Source organism: Dipodomys merriami, unplaced genomic scaffold (assembly GCF_024711535.1).
Source record: "Dipodomys merriami isolate MVZ:Mamm:240054 unplaced genomic scaffold, mDipMer1.0.p SCAF_7, whole genome shotgun sequence".
Taxonomy (NCBI): Eukaryota; Metazoa; Chordata; class Mammalia; order Rodentia; family Heteromyidae; genus Dipodomys; species Dipodomys merriami.
The window spans coordinates 40,003,941-40,025,777 of record NW_027206290.1 but is presented as its reverse complement, the minus strand read 5'-3'; the positions used below and the strand labels follow the sequence as shown (position 1 = coordinate 40,025,777).

The 21,837-nt window shown below is 39.6% G+C and overlaps 1 protein-coding gene and 1 non-coding gene across 2 annotated transcripts in view; both read right to left on the bottom strand.

Annotated features, from left to right (window-relative positions):
- Man1a2 (mannosidase alpha class 1A member 2) overlaps positions 1 to 21,837 on the bottom strand; it is a 75,984-nt gene that overhangs the window by 20,291 nt on the left and 33,856 nt on the right. Inside the window, exons 6-8 of the mRNA XM_070006440.1 lie at positions 18,821 to 18,915; positions 9,488 to 9,611; positions 6,883 to 6,976 (exon numbers count right to left, since the gene is read on the bottom strand). Of these exons, the coding sequence (XP_069862541.1) occupies positions 6,883 to 6,976; positions 9,488 to 9,611; positions 18,821 to 18,915 (313 nt within the window). The remainder of the gene's footprint in view (positions 1 to 6,882; positions 6,977 to 9,487; positions 9,612 to 18,820; positions 18,916 to 21,837) is intronic.
- LOC138817377 (small nucleolar RNA SNORA38) lies at positions 7,157 to 7,287 on the bottom strand. The gene has a single exon (XR_011368834.1). It is a non-coding gene; the product is annotated as a small nucleolar RNA SNORA38 (small nucleolar RNA).

The following is a 21,837-nucleotide window of genomic DNA, read 5'->3' as shown; positions in this document are numbered from 1 at the left end:
CGGTATAGCCTAGGCTGGTGTTCTAAGCGTTAGATTGCAAGTGGTGTTCTAAGCGTTAGATTGCAAGTATGTACCACCACAGCCAACTTAGACCACTAATTTCTTTTTTTGGGTCCGGTCCTGGGGCCTGAACTATGGGCCTGGGCGCTGTCCCTCAGCTCTTCAGCTCAAGGCTAGCACTCTACCACTTGAGCCACAGCGCCACTTCTGGCTTTTTTTCTTTTTGCTTATGTGGTGCTAAGGAATCGAACCCAGGGCCTCATGTATGCAAGGGAAGCACTCTACCACTGAGCCACCTTCCCAGCCCCTAGACCACTAATTTTAAACAAAAGATAGGAAGGAAATGCAGTGGAGGAAATGACTACCTTTTAACAAATTGTCCTCAAACACTTGGACATCCACACGCATACAAAAGGTGATCCCTATAAGAAATCCACTCAAAATGGATGACAGACCTGAATATAAAACGTACTTAAGGGCTGGGAATGTGGCTCAGCAGTAGAGTGCTTGCCTAGCATGCATGAAGCCCTGGGTTCTATTCCTCAGTACCACATAAATAGAAAAAGCCAGAAGTGATGCTGTGGCTCAAGTGGTAGAGTGCTAGCCTTGATTGAACAAAAGAAGCTCAGGGACAGTGCCCAGGCCCTGAGTTCAAGCCCCAGGATTGGGAAAAAACAAAACAACAAAAAAACTTACTTAGGAAATTTTAGAAACATCTTTGTGACCATAAATTAGGCAAAGATTTCCTAGAGGTGACACCAAAAAAGTTAATTAAAAAAATCTGACAAAAATGGAGAGCAAATTTGAACTTCCTACTCTTCAATATTAACAAATGGGGGGAGGCTGGGAAGGGATGTGAAGGGTAAACAAAGGAGGAGGCTGCAATGCTTGATAAGAAATGTACACATTATCCTGCCCATGTAATTGTAACCCCTCTGTACAGTATGTTCACAAAATAAAATAAAATAAAATATTAACAAATGAATGAAAAGACAGGCCACAAACAGAGAAAAAGTACTTGGTAGTCAAGAGTATTTTTCCTAAAGGACTTGTATCCTGAATATATGTTAAAATCTGAAAAGTCAACAATTAGGAAAACAATTGTGTGTATATGTTTGTGTGTGCGGTGTGCACCAGTGCCAGTCCCAGGGCTTGAACTCAAGAATCTCATGCTCCACAGACGCTGGTGGCTCACGCCTGTAATCCTAGCTACTCAGGAGGCTGAGATCTGAGGATCGCGATCCAAACCAGCCCAGGCAGGAAAGTCCGTGAGACTCTTATCTCCAATAAACCATCAAAAAACTGGAAGTGGTGCTGTGGCTCAAGAGGTAGAGCACTTGCCTTTAGCTGAAGAGCTCAGGCACAGTGCCCAGGCCCAGCGTTCAAGCCCCATGACTGACCAAAACAAAACAAAAAAGAATCTCATGCTCTCAGTAGGCTCTTTCTGCTCTACTACTTGAGTCTCAACTCCCACTTTGAGCCATGCCAGTTCAGGGCCTCTTGACATTGAGAAACTATATTCCCATACAGAACATTCATAAGCATGCATGGTTTGCATGACCTATCCCAGCATCCTTGAAATTAGTCATGAAAAAATCTCTAATAGAAGCTATTTCTTGTAGTGTTCCTACAGGAAATTCTAGAATAAAAATTAATGTGAAACATTTTTAAACACAGTGGCTCACAAATATGACTCAATCATCCTATTAAGTAACTTCAATTAGGAGACGAAGCAGAAGCATAGAGAAGTTCAATAACCTAGTTAATAATTAAGCTGGAAAGCCAAGATAGGTCTCATAATTCCCAACAGTATACCCATTGTTATTTTTTCCACAATTCTAAATCTACGGCTATAAAATTTAATGAGTCTGTAATGACTGACTTCCTATATTTTCTTCATATTAATCACTAAAAACAACAAAACTCAAGATGTGCTTTTAAATTTAGGTTCCTTACTAGATTCCTTTCTATCTGCTGCCAAGTACTTTTCCTGAAGGTAATTACCAGTAATTATACATGGTGATTGCTATGTGCACATCAGACATTATCATTACTCTAATTATAATACAGTTAGCCAAAGCTGGATTGTTGAATTTCTGTTCAATGTTTGTTTTGCACGTTATTTATAGATGTGACAGATGTATACTGCTCAAAGATAATAATGGAATGTGATATACTTTTCAGAAGCTGATATAAAACAGAAAAACCATGAGAAAGAACACATTGTACACTTCAGTGAGGACTGCAGCTGCCCAACGGGTATAAGGGCAGCTCTGCAGGGCTTCAAAGACCTTTGCCAAAATAACCGGTCAACAGCTCTTTCTAAAGCATTCTCCAAATTAGTAACTGCTGGCAGGAATGTATTACAAAGTCGCCTGAATTTACTTTGTGGGACAAAACAGTGAAGAACGAGCTGTTTTCATTGGGCTTTTTACTGTGGAAGTGGAATAAGAAAGTTGCCATTTTCATGCTTTGAATTGTATCCTTTGGTGATATCAGTCATGTGACGTATGCACCATGACCACCATCGCTGCCAATCCATAGAAAGCAGGTGTTCTCCTCCCCATTCCTCTCTCACCAAAGCCCCTGCTTACCTCTCATCAACTATCTCCATGAATATGACCACTCCAGATACCTGGCATAAGTAGAATCATAAAACAATCCTCTTGTGGCAGGCTTTGTTCACTCAAGATAACAATTTCAAGGCTCACTCATAGTGGATCACATGTCAAAACCCTATTACTTTTTATTTATTTATTTATTTATTTTGGTCGGTCGTGGGGCTTGAACTCTGGGCCTGGGCGCTGTCCCTGTGCTCTTCAGCTCAAGGCGAGCACTCTACCACTTGAGCTAGAGCGCCACTTCCGGTTTTCTGGTGGTTTATTGGCGATAGGAGTCTCACGGTCTCTCCTGCCCGGGCTGGCTTTGAACCGCGATCCTCAGATCTCAGCCTCCTGAGTAGCTAGGATTACAGGCGTGAGCCACCAGCGCCCGGCCCCATTACTTTTTAGAGCTGAGTAATACTTCACTGCACGTTTATATCACATTGTTTACACATTCCCTGTTGGGCACATGGGCTATTTCCATTTGCTGCTGCTGCAACAAAATGCCAAGGGCACAGGGATTTATTTAGTTCTAGTTTTGGAGGTTCAAGATCAGGGAGGCCAACAGCCTCTGCTTTGGGGAAGACCTAATGCCACAACATGGCAGAGAAACAGAGAGGAAAGGTGGCTGTAAGCAGGAGCCAAGGAGTGGAGCTGCCGCCTCTCTCTAAGATCTAGCTCATCCCATGAAAGCATTGCCTAATAAGGCTAGTCCCTAACCTCTGAACGATTCCACCCCTCAAAAACACCACACTCAGGCTGGGAAGGTGGCTCAGTGGTAGAGCGCTTGCCTTGAGCTGAAGAGCTGAGGGACAGCGCCCAGGCTCAGAGTTCAGGCCTCATGACTGGACCCAAAAGAAAAGAAAAATAAGATGCTCTCAATTTTTAAATATGTAAAGAAGGGGCTGGGAATGTGGCTCAGTGGTAGAGCGCTTGCCTTGCATGCCTGAGGCCCTGGGTTCGATTCCTCAGCACCACATAAGCAAAAAGAAAAAAGACGGAAGTGGTGCTGTGGCTCAAGTGGTAGAGCGCTAGCCTTGAGCTGAAGAGCTGAGGGACAGCGCCCAGGCCCAGAGTTCAGGCCTCACAACCGACCAAAAAACAAAAAACAAAAAAACACCACACTCAGACCTGGGACTCTAGCTCAGGAACTCTTTATTAGTGGTCACACCACATTCAAACCCTGGCTGGCTGTTTCTACCTCTTGCCCACTGTAAGTGATGCTGCTGTGGATACGGGCATACCGTTTCCTAGGTTCCTGTTCCAAATCTTTTGGGTGTTTGTGTAGGAGTTGATTGCTGTTCATATGTAATTGTCTGTTTAACTTTTCAAGGAACTGCCAAGTTTTCACAGAGACTGCAACATGTCACATCCCACCACCGAGAAAAAGGGTTCCAATTTTTCCACATCTTTGCCAATGTTCATTTTCCATCCTTTAGATTTTTTGTGTGCTGGTCCTGGGGCTTGATCTAAAGGTCTGAGCATTGTCCCTAAGCAATTTTTCACTGAAGGCCAGTTCTACTTCCAGGTTTTTTTACGTTTACTTGGAAATAAAGAGTACCACGGACTTTCTTGCCCAGGCTGGCTTTGAACCATGATCCTCAGATGTCAGCCTCCTAAGGAGCAAGGATTACAGACTTGAGCCATGGGCACCCCATTGTCCTTTGGATTTTTAACTATCTAGTTTTGACAGTATGCTTTTGTGTGTGTGTGTGTGTGTGTGTGTGTGTGTGTGTGTGTGTGTGTGTGTGTGTGTGTGTGTGTGTGTGTGTGTGTGTGTGTGTGTGTGTGTGTGTGTGTGTGTGTGTGTGTGTGTGTGTGTGTGTGTGTGTTTAACCATCTAGTTTTGACAGTATGCTTTTGTGTGTGGTGTGGTGCGGTGTGGTGCGGTGTGGTGTGGTGCGGTGTGGTGTGGTGTGTGTGTGTACGTACACATGCCTGCATCAGGGCCTCAAACTCTTCCTTAGCTTTTTGCTCAAAGTTGCTGCTCTACCACTTAAGCCATACCTCCACTTCCAGTGTTTTGGAGATTAATTGGAGAAGCAGTCTTATGATTTTAATGTCCTGGCTGGCTTTGAGCAGTAATCCTTAGATCTCATCCTTTTTAGTAGCTCTGATTTTAGGCATGAGCCACCAGTACCCGGCTGAGACTGCCTTTTAATTGTTAGGAAACACAAGAGGCTAACACACTTGCACACAGCAATATGGACACCTTTTCCTTTGTTTCTTCTTTAGGGGACACTCTTAGAAAAGGCTGCTCTGGTTATCTGTCTTGCCATATTTAGAATTTTAGTGATTTTTATCTTAAGATATTTAAATAGTTTTGAAATGAACTCTATCCTGGCAAGAGGTACAAAAGGAACTAAGCATAATTTTGCCTCAGATGTTAGAATATTTCCAAATCTTAATACAATTCTAAGGAGTAAAAATCTGCAATTCATTCATCTAAATCACCAAGTAGTCATTAATCCAGTTTTTCTTTCATGGAAAAAGAAAACTTTTTTTTATAGTTTAGCAATGCAATTCTCAGGGGTCTGCTTTTTCAGAAAGTATCATTTCTATTCAGTTGCGGTATCAGACCTTACATTTTCTGCAAATTAAAGAGAACAGTGAGCTGCATGCAAAGAATCTCAAGGGAAGAAAAATACATGAGACGAATTCAAAGGTGGCATCCAGACTATGACAGATCTAACTGCACAGACCAGCCAGTCTGACCTTCCGGAAATACAGACAGCATCCTTAAAAGCAGCCTGAAGACAATGCCACAGTGAAGGTCTCCTCTTGGTACTCAGGCAGGGAGAACTGGCAGAATTTAAGTGTTTTCAGTATACCAAATTGAAAGATCATAACTTGTTTTTTATGTACTACTTCATTATGCTCGTTAATCTCAAAAAATGACCCAAACATGTTTTATTAGAGGCAGAGTTGTAACACATTTATATTAGTTTGTCTACCTTTCAAAAGAGAACAGGACTAGCACAACATGTAAATACTAAAATTCTATGTATACATGCTATATTTCTTTTTTTTTTTTTTTTTTGGGTCCGGTCGTGGGGCCTGAACTCTGGGCCTGGGCGCTGTCCCTCAGCTCTTCAGCTCAAGGCTAGCGCTCTACCACTTGAGCCACAGCGCCACTTCCGGCTTTTTTCTTTTTGCTTATGTGGTGCTGAGGAATCGAACCCAGGGCCTCAGGCATGCAAGGCAAGCGCTCTACCACTGAGCCACCTTTCAGCCCCCATGCTATATTTCTTTATAAGCATTCTTTTTTTTTTCCCTCCATTTTTTAGCCAGTCCTGGGCCTTGAACTCAGGGCCTGGGCACTGTCTCTGAGCTTCCTTTGCTCAAGGCTAGCATTCTATCACTTGAGCCAAAGAACCACTTCTAACTTTTTCTGTGTATGTGGTACTGAGGGCTTCATGCATGCTAGGCAAGTACTCTACAACTAAGCCACATTCCCAGCCATCACCATTAAAAAAAAAAAAACCTTAATAAAAAACAAAAAACAAAAAACCAAGATTCATACTAGTCCTGCTAGCCTAAATTCTCCCTAAATTCAGGTCACACCTCTCTATTCTTCTTTTTATCTCTAGTCTCAAGCTAGAACTTGGCACAGAGCCTGGTAAATAAGAGACAGCAGAACATTTCCTGTGAAAGGAATAAGTAGATATAGTTTGTCAGAGAGCCTTTTTCATTTTAACTCTTTTTTTGGGGGGGGGGGGTGTATGTGTATCAGTAATGAGGCTTGGATTCAGGACCCTGATGCTGCTGCCCCTGATGAGCTTTTTTGCTGAAGGCTAGTACATCCACTTGAAGGCTAGCACATCTCTACCTCTTTCAGATGTTCCCTGGTTAGTAGGAGGTAAGTCTTTTGGCTTGTCTGTCTGGGCTGGCTTTGAACAGGGATCCTCAGACTGCAGCCTCCTGAGCAGCTAGGATTATAGACATGAGCTGGTGCTCCACCGAATGTCCCATTTCTACTCAGTCAAAATGCTCATTGTGTCTCAGATTCCTGATATAATACTTATCCCAAGCCATGTTCTTATTTCCATGAAGATACTAGTTAGAATACCCCTTACACTAAGACACTAACTTTCAGTAAAGTCGTTAAGTGTTACCGTTTCCACTTTACAAGTAGAAGAGCTGAACCTAGGACAGGTTAGACTTGCCAAAGGTAACGGCACAGGAAGAGCACAGGAGCAGACCCAAGCCAAACTTTCTAACACCTCACAGCTTTCAAGTAACCTTTAAACAAAGCATCGATTGAACTAGAAATACTTACACTGACCCCAGCGCCCTGTTCTTGGGTTTAAATAATTTGGATAAAGGCCATTTGGACGGTCCATTTTCTGAAGTAATTTCCGGATATGCATGACCTAAACAAAATAAAGAATGCAATTAACAAAACCAATGTCATCAAAGCTTGACAAAGCCTAAGCTTTTGCTCTTTTTCCTCTATTACTTAAGAAGTATTACACCCACGTCTGCCTTTTTGTGTGTGGTGGTCAGTAAAAGTTTCTAATTTTTAAACGGTTCCTTATTATTTTTTAATTTTTCTATGTAGTATGGTTGATCTTGAGCTTAGAGAGCAAGCTGGCCTTAGATTTCTCCAAATTCACATGTCTTTGCCTCCAATTCTTACATGTCCAATAACAGGGAACAAAAGACACAACTTTTTGTGGGAGGACTGGTTCCTTATTTTTATAAGATATATGATTGAAATTTTAAAATCAAACAAAAAAGTAGAACAAAGAAAAGAAATGCAGATAGAAATCTGTTAAATCTCAACACCCTCCTATCCAGAAACAGCTATCAGAAACCTTAGTGATAAGTATTATTCCAAGTATAATAAACAGATATTTATGAACAGGTATAACATAATATTGAATATAAGAACAGAAATAACTTCAAGAACAGAGATAATTTCATAGAAATGTAACCATAACATTTTTATTAGAAGTATAAATTTGAAAAAGTTAAATTTGAATTTAATTACTAAAACTCAATTAAAACCAAACTGTTAGACTTTAAAAATATTGTTCCGTTCATACATATGTCTCAACTCCACAGGTGCCGTGGAAGACAGAGGGGAGAACACCGAGGGGCATGCTAGCAGCTGCAGCCGTTCCCCGGGTAAGAGCTTTTGTGCTTTGTGACTGTGACTACCTCTAGGAGGTTAGACTTGATAATAGCTATTGGGGGGGGGGGGGGGGGAGGAGCATGGCAACACAGGTGCTCTGGTCCTTGCTCTTGTTTGTTGGAGAATGTATCTGAAGTGTTCTGCATAGGTAATACATTCATTTTCTCTTGAGATGGACAACCTACTTAACACAAATGACTTCCTTAGTACTTTCTCTCCCATACTTGGCTGCGAAGCTAATCCTTTCCCATGGCGTCTTAGCACTGCTAACCTGGCTGGAGTTGGTTATGGCACGTTAGCAATGGGCTCAGGAATATCATCGATATTCCCTGTTCCTTCATACTGGAGACCAGTATCATCTACAACACTCTCAGTGGTAATAATTCCATGAACCAACTTCGTACTATTCTTTATCATTTTCTTTTCTTTTCTTTCTTTTTTTTTTTTTGCCCAGTTGTGGAGCCTGAACTCTGGGCCTGGGCGCTGTCCCTCAGCTCTTCAGCTCAAGGCTAGCGCTCTACCACTTGAGCCACAGCGCCACTTCTGGCTTTTTTCTTTTTGCTTATGTGGTGCTGAGGAATCAAACCTAGGGCCTCATGCATGCAAGGTAAGCGCTCTACCACTGAGCCATCTTCCCAGCCCCTCATGTTCCTTTTTGTTGACTCAGCTACTCATAAGAAAGTTTTGATAAAAGAGAATAGACTGAGTCTTGATATAAACATAGCTTTTAGCTTTTGCTTCTCCCTTGCCAACTAGATTGGCAATGCTGCATCCCTCCCCTCACCAGTCTGCAGGCACAAACACAGCTTTCCTAAGATTCCTTCCATAGCTTCTCAGAACATGACTTTTGGTCCATCAGCCTGTGATCCACCTGTCACCTATTTAGGACCTCTTCAACGTCCTTCAGTAAAGTTTTGGACTTTTTTTTTTTTTTAACTTGTTTATCTTTGGTAATATTACTGGCTTGTGGGGAAATTTACAAAGTATCTTTTTAAAAAATGATATTTCTTGCCCTTTGTAGCTGGTATAGAGAAATGCTACTGATTTTGAAAGTCAAAGTTGATATCCTATGGAAAAATATGAAACCTGTTTCTATGGAGACTGGCACAAGGGTATACTCAGATGTAGAGTGAATGTTAGTTTGTACAAGTTCCTAAGTTCAATCCTTAGCACCAAAAATAAGAGTATACTGCCCTAGTATATTAGGTAGACGGCCATGTAATCTATGAATTATTATTTTCTTTCTTCCTTTTCATTAATTAAGCTCTTTGTTCACTTTGGTTTTGTCTTACCACACTAGCAAGGACCTTTCAGAACAATACTGGATAGAAATTTCAATGAATTTTTTTTTAAACCTAAGGGTCGTTTTAACCTCTAAACTAATGATTTAATAATTTATCTAAGTAGAGAAAGAGATTTTTTTTTGGGGGGTCCGGTCGTGGGGCCTGGGTGCTCTCAGCTCTTCAGCTCAAGGCCAGTGCTCTACCACTTGAGTCACAGTGACACTTCCAGCTTTTTTCTTTTTGCTTATGTGGTGCTGAGGAATCAAACCCAGGGCCTCATGCATGCAAGGCAAGTGGTCTACCACTGAGCCACCTTCCCAGCCCCGAGAAAGAGATTTCTTTGAATGATTTATAAGTAGGGAAATAACAAAGGTCAGAATCCTGGTAAGTGTACATAGAAAGGACTTTGGACAACTCTTCAAGGACTCTTGAGACAAAGAAACTCAAGAAGAAGGGTGACTAACCTTTTTGAAGTAAACCAGGTCCCCTGTCAGGTAGCTGAGGTGAACAAACTCCATGTGCAGTGTGCCGAATTCAGCCAGGATACTGCTACCAGCAGATGCCCAGCCCCAGTTCCGTCCTACTCCACTAAATGAAAGCCAAGATAAAGGAAAAAGGTTGAAAAAGATCAAAACTTTAAAAAATAAACATATACATTTTATATAAATCTTAGAAACTATATAATTAGAAGTATTATATATAAAACACAATACTTTAAGTAAACTTAAATTTTAAATTATAAAATACCTTAATAGGCAATTATACCTATGTTTAAAATAAAGATTAAAAAAATAAAAATAAAGATAATAGCTGGTTGCTGGCTGCACCTGTAATCTAACTACTTAGGGAACTGAGACCTCCAGAATTGAGGCACCAAGCAAGCCCATGCAGAAAGTCTGAGACTCCATTTCCAAATAACTAGTCAAAAGCCAGGCCAAAGTTTGCCATGAGCACACACAAGACCTTGAGTTCAAGCTCCAAAACCCAAGACACTGTGTGTGTTGTAAAACCCGTGTGTGTGTGTGTGTGTGTGTGCGTGCGTGCGTGCATGCGTGCGTGCGTGTGTGTGTGTCTATAACCCTAGCACTCAGGAGGCTAAGGCAGAAGGATTACAAATTCAAGACCATCCTGTGCTACACAGTGAGATTTCAGGCCAGCTTGGGTTGCACAGTAAACCTTGTTTCAAAAAAAAAGAAGAAAAGATACCAAAAATATACATTTGAATAGCTTTCATACATTCTCATTCACTTTCTACCACCAAGCTCCACCCTCACTCATACCCTACATACTCAGCATCCCAAGTGCATATGTAAATAACCCTATGTTATTATTTTCCTACTTCCTTAAAATACAGCATGAGCCAACTGTGCCAACTGCTCTGCCCCTTGCACTGAAACCCTGCAATGCGCTTGAGCACTTTCTCCATATCAGACCACAAACAGCACTCTCATTTTCCTGAGCTGCCCAGACCTCCATGATGAGAAGGCTCTCAGCTAGAATATACCACTCCAGAGGCACACCAATATGTGAGAGCATTTTAACTTGTCTCAAAACTTGGATTTATTGTGCTAGTCCTGAAGACAGAAAATGTTCTGCTATGACCAGAACAGCATCATACAATAAAGAATGGCCCTACCTCAAACAACTCTGGTAGTACCTATGTGAAGACTACCACATTCTATAAATATGCATAATGTATTTAATCAATCCCCTATTGATTGTCCCTTGGGACAGATACAATTATTTTCTATTTTGAAAACTTATAGTGGTAATCTTGTGGATATTTAGTTTTTATATATACAATCTGTAGGATAATATTACTTCATTTTTTTAGCCTACCCTATTTTTATGTGCAACATGACTACACAAACGAAAACTTGACATATCTTATTTTTTGGTTGGTCAGGCTTGAACTTTAAGCCTGGACACTATCCCTGAGCTCTTTAGCTCAAGGCTAGCACTCTACCAACTTGAGCCATAGTGCCACTTCCAGCCTTTTCTGTTTATAGGGTGCTGAGGAATCAAACCTAGGGCCTCATACATGTGAGGTAAGCACTCTACTGCTGAACTACCTTCACAGCCCCTTAAATGACATTATCTTTTAAGAAACATTTAATTTCTCCTGAGCACAGGTTGGATACAGTGGATCTGGGACCTCAGCTATAAACCAGGGATGCTGGCTTCCTCGCCAAGCACCAGTCTCTGGTCTCTTAGTCCAATGGGGCTGTTAAATCTTTTCATTGCCTGCTATGCTCCTTCTGCGAGTTTCTGCTGGGTTTCTTTGCGTTTTGTCCAATGTATATGCAGTTGTACAACACCTATGACATCAATGCTTGCGCTTTTCCTCCATGATTCCTTCCTACCTGAGACTGTGTGTTATATCTCAAATCACTGCAGCAGTTCAAGACCTGACAGTTGGTACAGTCTCCTCTGGCCCTCAAAGACTGACTTTAGGCTAGGGCTCTCCCTCAGGACATGGTCTGGAGCATTAGCACACAGGAGAGGCCAGTTTGCCCTGTGTCAGGAGACCCTGCCTCAAAGCGGCCTTAGGGGGACAGCCTTCTTTAAGATCACAGCCCCACAAGCCCTGGCTAGCTGCACGGACCCTTCAAACCATTTGTTTTTATACATCTTTGTCTAGCTTTTATGATTGTTTTGGTGAAAGGGTAATCTGATAAGAGTTGTTCCACTCAGAAATTTAAGTCCAGATTTATTCTTCATGGGCTATTCTGACTAGAATTCTAAACCATTCTCTGCGATGTTCTCTTACTTCTAGGAAGAAGTCAAATATATATTTTCTTCTCAAATATATCTACTTGTACAATAGCAATTCAGTTTTCTTTGTTTTACTGACCTGTGTAAGAATATATTAAAATCTACATTGGGATATATCACCACCTTGCTTAAATTTCTTTCATTGTAGATGGCTATTTTTACACTGCCTCTGGAAATTATGGAAGGAAATGCCACTAAGAGATTTTTATAACTAGTAAAATCAAAGAAATAATAAAAAACATAGTAACTATGTAAAGCCATCATTCACTTCACAAATAATGAGTCCCTACTCTGCTATGAGAGGGACCCAGGTAAGCCTGGCAGGTAACATGTCTGCTCCCACACCAAGTAAGCCCACAGAACAAGTGACAGCTGCTATGAAGAGAACAAGCAGGAGGGGCTGGGAAGTTGGCTCAAGTGGTAGAGCGCTTGCCTTGCATGCCTGAGGCCCTGGGTTCGATTCCTCAGCACCACATAAGCAAAAAAGAAGAAACCCGGAAGTGGCGCTGTGACTCAAGTGGTAGAGTGCTAGCCTTGAGCTGAAGAGCTGCGGGACAGTGCCCAGGCCCAGAGTTCAGGCCCCAGGACCGGACCCCCCCCCCAAAAAAAAAGAGAGAGAACAAGCAGGAAATAACAGTATGGAACAAACAACAGAAAGTACATTAGAGTTGGGTGTGGTGGCACATGCCTGAAATGCCAGTGCCCAAGAAGCAGAGGCAGGAAAATGGTGAGCTTGTGGGCAGCTTGGGCTACACAGCAAGTTCCAGGTCAACCACAGGTACACAATGAGACACTACTCAAGAGAGGCAGATGGGGCCGGGAGGGAGGGGAGGCAAGTGAAAAGGCTGGCTAGCCAGCTCCACTCTTCAGATGTTATATTCAGAGAAGAGTTTCTGGAGGCAAGTGAAAAGGCTGGCTAGCCAGCTCCACTCTTCAGATGTTATATTCAGAGAAGAGTTTCTGAGGTTAAACAATTTCAGCTGAGATGCGGTGAAAAGCAGGCCTTGATGAAGAGACTTGGAAGAGAATTCCTAGTATGGGAAACAGCAAGCACAATGGCCCAGAGAGAAAGGCAGGGCTGGAATGGTTAGAGCTCAGAGTAAGGATAAGTAAAGGTTAAGTTTAGAGAGCTAGACACAATCCAGATTATGCAAGAATTCTCTAGGCCAAGGAAAAATCTCTGCGTTTTTGTTTGTATTGGAATTATGATGGAATATTACAGACATTTATGGCATGTTTAGGAACAAAACATGTCATTGAGAAAAATCAGCTAAGTTTCTATATAGCAGATGGACGATGTGTGGGCAGATATAAAAGTCTAATAGTCTATCCTACAAACATTTTCTGGCCAAAACTCACGAAGTTATGTTTCATTCATAGCACATTCGTACATTTTTCAAAATACTAAATTCTAAAAAAGACTTTTCATTTTCTATTTTACATACAGCGTCACAGAAAGGATCTAAACATTACATTTGACATCTACATATACTCTACTGATTCACAAAAGATCTATACAAATTATAGAAAACTCATGAGCACAGAAACTTCCAACTACAAAAACTGATGAGTTGCCCCAAACCTACTAGATCTATTTCTTCTACAAATTATGATTCATTATTAAAATGTAGGTTTTCAAACATACTCATCAGAAAAACACGAAAACTGTGCATACAACACAATTAACAAACATGGTTTCTCTCCTGACTGACCGCCAGCAACAGGAATAAAGAAATGCTTGACAGACATCTCACGAAGCCCATGCTAGCTCAGCCTTAGCATCCCATAATTGTATTTAAATGTTTTAATAATGACTCATCTATATTTTGGTTTATATTTTGTTCAAAATCCACTGAAAATATTTAATCAGTGTATTCAACGAAACGAGTCCAATTTCAAACGTTGGCTGCAATTTATCCAAACAGAAGAATGGAATGAACTAAATAATTAAAGCACTCAAACAATGTGCAATTTCAAGTGGCAAATCTTGACTTTAGAAATAATCACCTCGCAGAACAACAATTTTCAATTACATGTATTTATAGAGCAAATAAATGTTATTTTTATCATCTAAATCAAAGAAATATTTCAGTGACACATATTCATACTGTCGACACCAATGGGGTAAAACTGGCAAGTCCTGCAGCTCCGTGTTATCTGAGTCAGAAGAAAACTTACACTAATCTAAAAATCAGAAGTCTTATCCGAGCTCCTCAGGAAGCTGGGATCTGAGGATGGCAGTGTGAAACCAGCCCAGGCAGGAAAGCCCATGAGGCTCCTATCTCCAATTAAGTACCAAAAAAGCTTAAGTGGCACTATGGCTCAAGCAGTAGAGTGCGCGCGCGCGCGCGCGCACACACACACACACACACACACGTCTTATTTCAACAAAAAAATCTATTTACATGAGGTACTCTAAATGAAAGTAAGAAGATCTATTTGTGAAAATATGAGCACATTTCACATTTTTAAAAAGTTTAGAACTAAAAGTGTCTTGTATTAAAACAGAATTTGGTTTAAGCAAATATAAGAGGAATATTTTCTCAAAAGGAGTTACCAGTGAAGGTGATCACTTCAAATTTAGATAAATGTATTAGCCATTCTTCTTTGTTTAGTAATTATTTGTATTTTGAAAAATGTTTTACAATAAACTCAAAATGTAATTCAGAAAAAAAATGTAATTCAGTTTGTTACATGCTTTAAATAATCACTTTAAGTAAATAAATCATTTTAAATCCATTCATTCTCAAATTGTACATCTGTGACTACATAGGGTAATCCTTATCATTTGTTGCCATAGCCTGGTTATAAATATTTCTAGTATAACAGAAATATCTCCCTATGATACCTCTTATGTGGCAGCATATTATTTTATCTGTGACTACCAAACTTTCTCCCCTTTCCCTTGGAAGTTTAAACTATACTTGTAGTTCTGTTTTTATGAAATGTACACTATGACAAAATTTCTTATGTATGGCTTCCTTCACCCATAACTCTATTTCCTTACCTGTTCAAGAAGTTTATGGCTTTTGATAAGAATAAACTTCTATATATGTAAACCTACAATGCAAAAATGGTCTTTCCTCCTCATTCGCAAAAGATGGTAATGTTCTGTCAAATAAAAAACCTCCTTCTTTGATTAAGGATAAATACAACAGCTTTATATAATGGTTGTTTTAATAATATGGAGTCTGTTTTGTGACAAAATGTAAAAGGAACAAAAGCAACCCCCAAAAAAGTGTTGTCAAGATTTTTACCTATCTGTGTGGGAAATCTCATAACTAGATGAGTGTTTTATAATTGTTTCTTACCATTAGGATTTAGCATCATTTAAATGTTTACTGGTCAGTTCTATAATTAATTATATATGCTTAAGTGTGAGTCTATATATATACATATATATGTATATGTGATATATATACATATATATGTATATGTAATATATATATATATACACACACACACACACACACACATACATTCTATTTTTTCCCCAGCCCTGAGAATTAAACCTGAGCTTCAAGCTTATCTGACACACACTCCATCACTGACCTATATTCTCCACCCCTAAATATGGTTTTAAACTTGAGGTTATCCTTCAATTATAGATTTGTATTGATGATTCTAGGCAATATTTGTTTTAATTTTTCACTACTGTCCTTCAGACAAGCCTAGAATTGGTTTGTTGTTGGTTTTTGTTGTTGTTGTTGTTTTTAGCCAATCCTGGGGCTTGGGCCACTGTCCCCAAGCCTCTCTGTGCTCAGGACTAGTGCTTTACCACTTGAGCCACAGTGTCACTTCCAGATTTTTCTGAGTAGTTTATTGGAGGTAAGTCTCAGATTTTGTTGCCCCAGCTGGCTTTGAATCATGATCCTCAAATCTCAGCCTCCTGAGTAGCTAGGATTATAATTTTTTCTTATCAGTTCTTCGGTTCTCTTTTCTGTCCTCATTATTGAGCTTTTTTTTTTTTTTTGAGTATTCTAGTTTCTGTACTGATTTCTTTTTGCTTGTGTGATTATTCTAGGAATTACAACATTACCATTAATTTAATCAGGAAAGTAATAATTAATGCAGAGGAGAGGTCTAAAATTAGTGACTATGTATGGAGAAAGATTAAAATAACAAGATAACTCCAAGTAGAAATAGGACAAATAAAGCATGAAGTAATGGAATGGGGAAGCCAAACAATGGCAAAAAACAGCGATGAGTGACAACCACCAGTCCATGGGAAACAACAGCACCCATGCGCCTCAAGACCCGTATGCTCCCACACAGGGGCAAGAGTGTGATATTCCACAGACTATGCAGAAAACACTTCAGTAGCATCTACTAAATCCCTTTCCTATAGCAAACTTACAACTGAGTATCTATCCCACAGAAGAAAAACATATGCCCTTTGATCCGGTAATCATTCTTTTTTTTTGGCTGGTAGTGGGGCTTGAACTCAAGGCCTGAACACTGTCCCTCAACTCTTCAGCTCAAGGCAAGCTCTACCACTTGAGCCACAGCACCACTTCCGGCTTTTGAGTGGTTTATTGGAGATAAGAGTCTCACAGACTTTCCTGCCAGGCTGGCTTTGAACTGTGATCCTCAGATCTCAGCCTCCTGAGTAGCTAGGATTACAGGCGTGAGCCACCAGCGCCCAGATAACAGAAGGCTATCATAGCAGTAGATAGAAAAATAATGGAAACTAGTACCACTGACTCAGAAATGAATTTACAAAGTATGATGTAACTAGGCTGGGTCTCACATGGATGATCTCAAGTATGTCCAATGAGGTATCATTAAATGAGAAATTATAAAACACAGAAGAAGCCAGGCACCAGAGGCTCACACCTATAATCCTAGCTATTCAGGAGGCTGAGATGTGAGGATTGCAGTTCAAAGTCAGCCTAGGCAGTTAAGTCTATGAGACTCTTATTTCCAATTAACAACCAGAAAACCATAAGTGGCACTGTGGCTGAAGTGGTAGAGCACTCGCCTTGAGCTGAAGAGCTCAGGGACAGCACCCAAGCCGAGTTCAAGCCCCATGACCACCAAAACACACACACACACACACACACACACACACACACACACACACACACACACACACACACACACACACACACACACACACACACACACACACACACACACACACACACACACACACACACACACACACACACACACACACACGAATGAAGCATCCAAATAAACCATTTAAAAGGCCCAGCTAGAAAAAGAATTCAAACAATGTAATCCCCTAGAAAACCAAACTCACAGTCCTACCAAGTAAGTACTGGGAAACTTACTTGAAAGGTGTGTGGCATAGGTCAAGGAGAGAGGGGAAGTGGAGAGCAAGCAAATCCTATGAAACTGACAAAACTGAGGAGAGGAGTTGGGCTAGGAGAGAACAATGAAGGGGTGCTACCAATAAAGATGCACTGATAAACTGATTTGCTGAGTAGGAACTCCTTTGTATAAGTACTTAAAAATAGTAAAAATAAAATTTAAAGATACATAAATACACAAGGAAGCTTCTGCCAAGTGTACATGCTGTGTCTCTGAATACTGCATCATGTTACAGAAGAGATGTGAGATGGTTACTGGCAAAGCCTATATGGAAAATGCATAGACTCCAGTACACATACAAAAAGAGACAAATAATTGCATTTATGATGTAAATGCCAATAATGCATTTGTATACATGTATACTAAGAAATTAAGTGGGCAATTATCTTATAAAATGGTCACGATGTGGTCCCTGAAAACTTTTTATCAAACAATGTTCTGTGACATAAGCTTGTTTTTTCAGTTTTTTCTTTTATGTTAAAAGAAAAAGGCAGGCCCCTCCAATCTTTCTCCCTATCAGAATTAGGTTTAATTGCTAAGAAAGCTATAGCACACTAGCAAGCTACTGAAGAAAATATCAGAAAATCTTTCATGATACTAAGAGAATAAATATACATATGGAATTGACTGCCCACACCCCTATGAGGTGGTGTCTCTAGAACCCCAGCCAGCTTCCCCTCATAAACGAGCTAATACATGTTATACATAGTAGATGAAACCAGAAAGGCATAAAGCAAAATTAATATTCACTGTTAAAGGCTGACTTCTCAAGGTAATTCAAAACTCTACATTAGTAAGAAATGATGAAATTGGTTATTTTTAAAAATAAAGTCACACCTCCAGAAAAATAGATGCTCCTAACTTTTATTCCAAGGGGTCTGAATGCAAGGAGTTCATCCATCAAATTTTCATGTAATTTACAAAGTCTACATGATGAATGGTAAATATGACTTGGAGAAAAAAAATGAGCAGCAAAAATTCCAGCATACACAATTTAAATGCAAGTTAAAATATTGACATTACTCAAATTTTAATTTGTACATGATCTGCATATTATTTACACAGTTATATAATAAAAACATCTCATCCAAGTAAAAATCTGTGTTTTCCTTCAGAATGAAACAGACTGCAAATACTTTTAGGAGTTCACTCGCAACTATAGTCTTAAAAGACCCTACACTATGTCATGAATGGTACCGTCATCATTTTTTAAAATGATGGCATTCAACAATAGAAGTCCTAATTTCTAGCACATTGCTTTTCACACTTTGACTGAGAACAAAAGCAGGCAGAGTATGAAAAGAAAAAAGAGAAAGGAAGACTTATGAATCTGTTAACCATGTTAAGTAGAAATAAATAAGAGAAACAAATGGTGCATAAACACACAGGTAAAGGAGACAAACCCAGGCTTAGAGAGATAGAGTAATGACTGGAATGAGGGCTAAGGCAGGTGGCCCATCTGGAATGAGGCTAAGCTGACCCCTCTCAAAGTAAAGATACTTTTAAAACAGAACAGAAAACAGTTTAAAGCAATATCCAGTCACACACATGCAGAGAAAATCAAAATAAGTCTTGAAAAACACGGAGACTTTCAGAACATTTGGAAAACTAAAGGTCCAAAAAAAAAAAAAAAAAAATCAGTTAACTGAATTCTTCCTGATGAGCAACCACATGGAAGAGTTTACCTTTTCAGATTCACCATTGCCCAGGGAATACCAGTAGGTGTATTGAAGGCAGGCAGGAGCTTCTCAGCCAATTGTACTGCTTTGACCTTGAATATCTGAAATAAAAACATAATTATAACTTATAGCCATCAGCATGCACTTGGTTATTGCTCCCACTCATAGCTACGGACAGAGGTATAGTTAGGTATAAGGAGCTTGGGGAAAAAAATCTCATAGAAAGCAGAGTAAATGTCTGCAAGCTGGACACTAAGCACAGGTATCCTACATGCACACCCTGAACCGTGACCTACTGAAAAGAAAAGATGCGGTGTGGGCGTTATTATTTGTATTTTCAGCTGGCAAAAACAAAACTATGAGAAAACACTAGGCTATATAATACTGCATACAAGATAGGCAGTCAATCTTAGTTCAAATATTAAAGCAAAAGAAAGATGGAACACAATTTGGATAAACACCCTAGAACCAATAGAAATACAGGTCTGGACACTTTTCATGGAAGTCTAAATGCATTAGAAAATGAAAGAAAATATTTGAGTTCACACTCAAAGTTTACACCAAGAGTTATACATGTTTCATCCTCCCATGTTACCCTGGCTTTTCAGTACTCAAAGCAACAAACTGCCTACATGTCATCAGTAATCTTTCCAAACACTTAAAGTCATTTACTATTATCTGTACATAGTTAAGACTTCTATTTTCTTAGCATGTAATAGCAAAAAGATCTAGACAGTTAAAAATCTACTGTTGCTTAATATAGCCCAGTAAATAGGTTTGTATACTTTACACTGAAGACCACTAACTCAGGGATAGGAGCACCAACTTCAGAATAGAACTGGGTTCAAACACTGTTAGAAAAGTGGTGCTCTCCACCCTACACACTTCATGCCGATCTGCTCTTAAACAGATTTCAAACAGCTTATTTAAGATGCTACCTTGTCAACAGCCACCAATTGCTATTCTTCATATACAAAGTTTTATTTTTCATATAATCAGGTTTTAGTTGAGATTGTATTAAGCAAAGCATTCCTACATTGCTGGGGGCAGAAAATATTGTGTTACAAGCAGAAAAAGAAGTATGATGTTAAAATGAACTCCAGGGCATGGAAACGAGGTTTTTGTTTTTTTGCTGTTTTTGTTTTCTTTTTGTTCTGTTTGTCCCTTTTAGATGTCTTTGGAAGTGTAAGAGGGGGTACAGAATGGAGGGACAAAGGTAAACAAATGCAGGAGTGGTACTCACTAGACACTATGTTGGAAATGAGCTCTACAACTTGATGGTGGGAGATGGGAAAGAAAAACTGGGAGAGGGCAAGGGAAGGGGTGACACTGTCCAAAAAGAAATGTGCTCATTACCTATCTTATGTAACTGTAACCCTCTCTGTACATCATCTTTATAACAATTTAAAAATTGGTTAAAAAGAGTATGTTAAGATGTTCTTCTGCAAGATTCCTTAAATATGACAAAATTGACTTCACCGATCCTTCAATCCACTTCACATAGCTACAATTTACCATTGCCTTCAATATCTACTTCAATACAAAACCCACAATGATTTAGGTCACTAATTCAGAAAAGCACATGTAAACTCAGTTCTCTCAGTTTGAACATTCATATCTTAGGAAAGATAAGTTACAACCTATTATAATCAGTATCATCAGGACTTAAGGATCAAGTTTTGTTTTTTTTGTCAGTTATGGAGCTTGAACTCGGGGCCTAGATGCTGTCTCTCAACTTCTTTAGTTCAAGGCTAGTGCTACACCACTTGAACCACAGTGCCACTTCTGGATTTTTTCTGAGTGGTATATTGGAGATAAGAATCTCACAGATTTTCCTGCCCAGGCTGACTTGAAACCATGATCCTCAGATCTCAGCCTCCTGTGCAGTTAGGATTACAGGCGTGAGCCACCAGCACCTAGCTCCAAGTTTCAGACCAGAGTTAAATTAGCTCTTATTAGTCAGTTATATTAGTTATGACCAGCTATATAACATCTCTTCTATATTAAAAAATTAATATTCAAAATGGTAAAAAAAAATAGCTACCACTTCAAATGAGTTAAAATAGAAAGCACTTTCATTTCTCATTTAGAACTAGCCAATAATATATTGTCTAAATTTCAACTACCTTTAACAAGTTACACTAAACAGTAACCAAATATAGTAAACAGTTCAAAAAGAAAACACCCTAATACACTGAGAAATTCAAGGGTATACTTTTATTTTATTCATATACAAACCTTTTAGTAATAAATATATTACAGTCACATTCCCTAGTGTGAGAAACATTTTGATAGCCAATTTAAAACACATTAGTTTTTAGTATGCCAGGCAGGTAAATCCAAAAATCCAAAAAGTATCAAAGTAAAAAATAAGACTCTTGTCCAAGTCTTTCCTTCAACCACACAGCTCCTTCTACAAGGCAACCTGCTTTTCGATACACAGGAAACATATGTGACACACCAGTGCATGATACACATGGTTCCTAGCCATTCTACATCAAATCCTTACTTCTAAGCATCCCCCCCACCTTGCCTGCCCCCCACCCCCCCGAGTTTCTAAGTCTGGGCCCTCAGTGGCTTACAATTTCTTCCTGTGTGAATACACTGATACTTTACTATTATTATTATCATCATCAAGGTAATGTACAGAAAGGTTACAGTTATATAAGTAATGAGTGATTTCCTTCCTAGCAGTGTTATCCCTCCCCACTGACACTTTTATCACAATAACAACAACAACAACAAATCAGCCATAGATACCTTGAGCAAAAGAACAACGTAGGAGGTATTATATTCCTTCATTTCAAAGCATACAACCCCACAGTTATAGAAACAGCATGCTACTGGCATGAAAATAGATACAGAGACAAACAGAATAGCAAGACTAGAAGCTAACCCACACAGCTACAGCAAGCTGATTTCCAACAGAGACTAAGGGCACACTGTAGAAGAAGGAACCTTTTAATAAATAGAACAGAAAAACTGGATATTCACACAGAGAAGAATAACATTAGAATGCTTTC